The sequence below is a fragment of the Emys orbicularis genome, chromosome 2, assembly GCF_028017835.1.
Source record: "Emys orbicularis isolate rEmyOrb1 chromosome 2, rEmyOrb1.hap1, whole genome shotgun sequence".
Lineage (NCBI taxonomy): Eukaryota > Metazoa > Chordata > Testudines > Emydidae > Emys > Emys orbicularis.
The window spans coordinates 232,945,883-232,952,427 of NC_088684.1; the positions used below are offsets into that span (position 1 = coordinate 232,945,883).

The 6,545-nt window shown below is 45.2% G+C and overlaps 1 protein-coding gene across 1 annotated transcript; it reads left to right on the top strand.

The window, feature by feature from the left end:
* Window positions 1-1,765: 1,765 nt before the first annotated feature.
* HOXA1 (homeobox A1) lies at window positions 1,766-3,165 on the top strand. Its single transcript, XM_065398419.1, has 2 exons — window positions 1,766-2,405; window positions 2,810-3,165. Exons 1-2 carry the CDS (start codon window positions 1,766-1,768, stop codon window positions 3,163-3,165), a joined length of 996 nt encoding a protein of 331 aa, XP_065254491.1.
* Window positions 3,166-6,545: the final 3,380 nt, after the last annotated feature.

Genomic DNA, 6,545 nt, shown 5'->3' on the forward strand with positions numbered 1-6,545 from the left:
GAGGGAGGGGGCTGGAGAGTCAAGGCGGAAATAGCCCTTTATATTTTAAAATACAAACAACAATCAATCGGGCATGGTGACAATGCAAAATCTGCCAAAGTTGAAGTGCATCTGCATAAATCCACACACAGTTCGCCAGGCTGAAAAAGACAAGAATAAAACTATTTCCGAAGTTCTGTGGCTGGCTGCACATGTTTGACTAGCTCTGTAACTGCCTGTATCCGTCTGAATAGATACGGTGAATGTGAAATCAATGGCAAATACCAACTATCATCCATGCTGTTCTATACATCACTTCTATTTTCCTTGTCTGGAACAAGAGAAAGTTTTAGTAAATTCTGAGATAGCTCACACAGGGTGTGTGTGTGTGTGGGGGGGACCTCTGCCAGCAGCCATCTGTTTACTCTCCCCTCTACTCTCTGTATACTCTGTGGTGGAGTACGCAGCCACCAAGTGACAAAGAGAATTAATTGGAGTTAGGGACTGCAGTGGCCCGTCACCTCCTTTTCTCTCCCCCCGCCCCTTACCCCTGGGCATGTCATCCGGTGCTTGGGTGTGTTTATCGTTAGGAACTGTTCCTAGATCTCACGCATTGTGTGTGTGTGTGTGTGTGTGTGTGGCACGGGCGCCGCGGGACCCCAGCAGATGGATTGCAGAACCTGGAAAAGCTTCCTGCCTGCCCCCCCCGCGTTTGCAATCGTCATCCATCTTCCTGCCCCCTCTCCAGTCCTCCCTCCCCAGCCCCGAAACCGACTGAGCTCACGTAACCTCTGGTTAGCTGGGCAGAGCCTCAAATAGGGGCCGCTGCAGCAGCGCTCCGGCCGCTCCGCGCCCCATGCCTGGGCGCGGTGGCAGAAGCCGGGCGAGCCCGCCTGCCTGCAGCACAATGGGGTTAAATTACAAAAGCGCCTCATTTCCATGCTAATAACATCGGCGCGATGGGGACGGAGATAGACAAGCCCCTTTAACTCTTGGCTGGTCGAGCGCGGGGCTCTGCGGAGGCTCCCGGAAAGGGGACACCCAGGCGTGGTCCCCCCCCCCCCCCCCGGCCGCATGCCTCCAGCCCCTAAATGCTGCGCGGGGCTCCCTTCTGCACAGCCCGCTTGCCCGTCCAGTTGGGCCCCGCACAAGGATCAGCCAGCCGGGGGGCAGGGGGGACGGGCTGTCCTGACCGCACCAGCAAGAGCGGTGCACTGTCGAGCCATCCGTAAAGGAGATTCCCACCGGAGCGGTGCTGATGGTGGCAGAAATCCTCCCAAGCGCGCTCCGGGGAAGGGAGCGGCCACTAACTGCTGTGCGAGCAGAAAGCGTGGGAGCGCCTGTCTTACCTGGGTTCCTCCAGCTGGGTCTCCGAGCCCTGTAATCCATGCAGCAGGAGCACCCCCCTCCACCCCCCTCCAGAGGCGCCTCCGCGTCAGCTGCTGCAGGCTGAGCGCCTGGGCTCACACTGTCTCTCTGGCCCCGGCTCTGAAGCCCCAATCCACTGGCTAAGGGGGAGGGGGGACGGGGGGGGGGGCGAGAGGAGGTGGTGGTGGCTCCGCGTCACCTTGATGGAGGAGCGCTCGGAATTTAAATGCCACTGGAACGGTGATCCATCACCAGCAGGAGCAGGGAAATTTTAGCAGGAGGCTCAGCCATTGGCTGCCGCCCTCACGTGTCCCCCTCTCACTGTACATTCATATCATTTTTCTCCTGGCCCCATGGAGGAAGTGAGAAAGTTGGCACGGTCACCCAGGACTCCGAAGACCCGGTCACTCGGTGATAAATGGACACGGCGAGGATGAGTTCCTTCCTCGATTACCCCATCCTCAGCGGAGAGTCCGGGGCATGCTCTTCCCGAGCCTATCCTCCCCCAGATCATGGGATTACAACTTTCCAGTCCTGTGCGGTCACTGCCAGTAACTGCAACGGGGACGATCGCTTTATGGTTGGCAGGGGGGTCCAGATAAGTCCCCATCACCACCACCATCACCACCACCAGACCGGTGCCTACCAGCATCACAACAACCTGGGCATGTCCTACTCGCACTCTAGCTGTAGCCCGGGATATGGCACCCAGAACTTCAGTGCGGGTTACAGTCACTACGCACTAAATCAGGAAGCAGATGTAAGTGGAGGGTATCCCCCATGCACCCCGGCCGTTTACTCTGGAACTATCTCATCTTCCATGGTCCAGCATCACCACTCCCACCAAGGTTATGCTGGGGGCACGGTGGGTCCCGCTCAGTACATTCACCCCCCATACGGACAAGAGCAGCAGAATCTGACTCTAGCGAGTTATAGTAATTCCTTATCCCCTCTCCATGCCAGCCACCAAGAAGCTTGTCGCTCTCCTTCTGCAGAGACCTCGCCTCCAGCACAAACCTTTGACTGGATGAAAGTTAAAAGAAACCCGCCTAAAACAGGTTAGTCGTGATTTCAGAGCAGGGGGCTGTTTCTTTCCTCTTCCACTTTCTTTAATAAAACAAAACGAACCCAAATCATGCTGCCTTCTGACCTATAGTGTACAGGTGCCTTGTTGTTTATAGGTAAGGAGATCGGAGACCTCTGAGTATGGACAGGTTCATCAATCTGATATAATGGCAGTTCCATGCTGGTTTTTCTGTGGTAATATTTCTTGTAATTTGAAAACAACTTATCAAGTTTCCTTTGATACACACTAGTGGCCGACTTTATGTTAGCACCTCACACTCCATCACTCACTGTCCCTCTTTTTAAGAAGTTCTTGTTCCATATCGTTTTACCTCTGTGTACATATTGATTATGTCACCTATATATCACTTATTTAACGTTTCATATACTTTTGCAGGGAAAGCTGGAGAGTACGGATACGTAGGTCAGCCCAACACCGTTAGAACCAATTTTACCACTAAGCAGCTCACAGAACTGGAGAAAGAATTCCATTTCAACAAGTACTTGACAAGGGCCAGGAGGGTGGAGATAGCTGCTTCACTGCAACTTAATGAAACCCAGGTGAAGATCTGGTTCCAGAACCGTAGGATGAAGCAGAAGAAAAGAGAGAAAGAGGGGTTGCTACCTATTTCCCCTGCTACCCCGACAGGAAGTGAAGAAAAAACAGAGGAATCATCAGAAAAGTCCAGTTCATCCCCATGTACCCCTTCACCAGCTTCATCTACCTCAGACACTCTAACTACCTCAAATTGAAATATGTCTGCCCCCCCCCACTGTTTTAGATATATGACTCCCACTCTAAAACCACATTTTTAGCAAAGCTTTATTGATTTAAAGTATATTTTAATCTTTAGGTCATCTTTACATCAATCAACTTGTTTCAAGAAAATTTGGTTTTAGAAGGCTCCCCCAGCTGTTTAGTCTATGCAGAACTAAACAATTTAGTGGTTTCCATAATCAGGTTTCTGATGACCACTTATTCAAAATTCATATTTTTTAAAATTCCAGCTAGCACTGCAATTTGCTGCAGAAGATTTGTTGGCACAGTTAAGAGTTTATCTCAGTAGAATAAAATTGCAAGGACGTTTCTATATTTTTCCTTACATAAAGACAGGATATATGGAGTACATAACCTCATGAAGAGATGCACTATTGAAAGTGTTTACACGAATTATAGACCTTTCATCCTTTAATTTAATGTATTCTTTTTCGTGTGTATGAGTTTGCTGGTTGTAAATACTTTGTCCAAGAGATTTATCTTTTTACAGATTTTTTAGAAATGATGTCTAGATTATCAGATTAAATAGGGTAGGTACATTCTCAAAGTTGATTCAATTTTATATTGTTAAAACTGATGATCATATCAGCTAAATTTGTTAATGTCAATCAGATACCTCAAATAATAGCACCATTTCTTTTAATGAGATAGAAGAAAAAAAGCTTCAATTGCACTAGGTTTTGTAAACTTTGCTTAGTGTGCTCCCACCCCACCTCCCCTCATCTGTGCTGGATTATATTGGACCTGAGGGTATATTATCCCAAAGACCTGACCTACTCCTATTTTCATATTAATCCTTCCTTAGACTTGATGTCTTTTCGACCAAATCGTAAATGTGATGAATGGCCAAATGAATGTATATTTTATGTGATTCGTGTATGGAACTTTGCATGACGCACAGTGCTTTGATGTACTTAAGGTACACTGAGTTTTATCAGTTGTCATTTGTGAGCAAATCATCTTCCTGATTTTCTGTACAATCATTAAAGGTTCTGAGATTCTGTAAATGATGAATCCAGAGCAAAATTTACGGGTCCTAAAATGTCTGTAATAAATATATTCACCTTTCAGGTATACTTGGTTTGGGTACTTTTTTTGTGCCGTTGTTGATCATACTTAGCTCAACATTTCAGTTTCTTCATTTTCACTGATGTGGCCTTTGATATGCTACTTAATAAAAAGTAATTTCTCCTAATCATTATTGTGCTGAGGTCAGAACTCTGTGGTTCCTTTCAACCGTGCCACATCACACAAGCCTGATTCCTTTTTCATGTTTCACCAATATTATCTTTAGAAAATATAAGAAAACTCCCCTCTCTGTTGCAGCACGAGGGAATTTATGAACTAGATCTATTTTTGAAACGCAAATACTAGCACTTCCTGGTTCAAGTGCTAACCTTTTCACCTCGAACTGAACGTTGACATATCTATAAACAGAGCACTCTTCAAAAGCAAGAAACTGTCTTCAGCCAGTCTTTCTTCACATCGTAGGCCAATAGTTAAGAGAGTCACATTTCATTATCCCTAGTATAAAGTTGACCCAAGAAATGCAGCTTCATTCTTCCTCCTCTTTACATTGCCAGTGACATCTTTAGGACGTTTAGGAAAGTTGAGTGCTTCTTCACGGAGATGGAACTCTAATGCTACACATTTGCCCCTTATTTCAAAGAGAATTTCGCCCGCAGGTGATACACACAACTTGTTCTTGCCAAAGAGCACAGTAATCTACACCGATTGGATGTTTTCGCTGTGCGTAAAACAAGTTCTTTCAGGTAAATTTTAGGAAATCCTGAAATACTTCGATTCAAGTTAATACAATTTGCAGATTAAAAGAAAGCTCCCCCCCCCCCCTCTTTTTATTGACTGTATTTCAGGGCTGAGTTCAGACATGCTCAGCTAGACATGTGAGGTATAAAATTGATGCTAGCTTTTGAATTTCAGCCCAAACAAATAACATCTTATTCCTTCCCTGCACATCTGTAGGCAAGTTTTACAAAGGCTGGGCTGCCCATAAAGCGGCTGACTCTGCTTGGAGGCTCTATAGAGCGTCAACGAAATTTTCTTCACTTCAGTGTCAAAAAAGACAAGCCTTGATTTGCAGGCGCGTCGGCCATATCAAGAGCAAAGAGATCTGCAATAGCACAGGGCTGTCTCCAAAGGCTCCTGTGAATGCAGCAGAACTTCAAAGCAGAGGCAGATATTTCTTTCATTTCCCCGCCTGGCTTATACTTTACCTTTTGTTTATTAGTGTAAGGCCACAAAGTAAAACAGATGGCTCTCTTCCCGATCCTTTAATGTGTTAAAGTGCCATTTGCATGCCAATGAGGTGATTTCAATATCGAAAACTGTATCCAAACATGTTGGAATTTGGTTCTGCAACCTGGCTCCCCGGTGATGGCTTAATGGAACAGAAAGCATAGCAAAACGTTCTACACTAAATGTAGCAGTTCCTGCTTGTCACTGCGTAAATCTGCAGGCAAGCAATTCATTTCCAAAGAACCCTTTACCTTTCCTCAACGAAAACCTGGGTATCTTTTTGCTGCCCAAATAGATTACATCAAAGGGACCTAACACGTTCTGCTTCAAAGTCTTGTCTTGGGTTTCGCTACAACAAATCGTTAATAAAGAAAATGGAATAAAAATCTGTACACTTCCGACGCCTGATTTTTGTAACTGAAAGTAAAGAGGGCGACATAAAATAATGTTAATAATAAAAGCATTATTTGACCTGACAAGGAGGTTCATTTTCTTTTAAATCTCTTACAATTCGTTTGTTTTTACTATAGTCATTTTTTAAGCGTCCAAATGTCAAACGAAGTTTAGCATCTTTCTACAATACTGGCGTTCACCTTTAAAGTTTACTTTTGGAGGCTGTTGAGATGCTTTGGTGTTTTCCTCTGGGGCTATCAGATTGAAACAGATCAATATTTACTCAGTCTGAAAGGGTTGTTGAAAAGGCAGCTAACAACAAACTGCTTAGCTGCTCACCCCTGTTTAATCTCAGGTTCACCGAAAGTTCAAGCAGAAATGAATTCAGTGATGGGTCACTTTAGAATGAGTCCCAGTGGTTTATCTCAGTGCTCTGGTAAAGGCAACAATTACAGATTCAGCCTCTCTCTACGACAGCGGCAAATTTCCGATTATTCTTTTGCTAAGCGATGTTTACTAAAAACTTAAAACATTTTATTCTCTTTTGCTGAGACTTTGCTTCCCTCCCCCCTTCTGTTTCGCTCTCTCCGTCAATTATCCGTACTGTTGGTAAAACCACGAATAGCTATTAAAATAGATTGGCATAGATTCTTAAAATAAACCCTTTAAAAGATATAATTAATTTAAAAAAGGTCTTTCAGAGACT

Bases quoted from the DNA above. Each gene is read 5' to 3' on its own strand.
- HOXA1 (XM_065398419.1), top strand. From the start codon at position 1,766: ATGGACACGGCGAGGATGAGTTCCTTCCTCGATTACCCCATCCTCAGC. The intron at 2,406-2,809 runs GTTAGTCGTGAT...ATACTTTTGCAG, and splicing joins AAGAAACCCGCCTAAAACAG to GGAAAGCTGGAGAGTACGGA.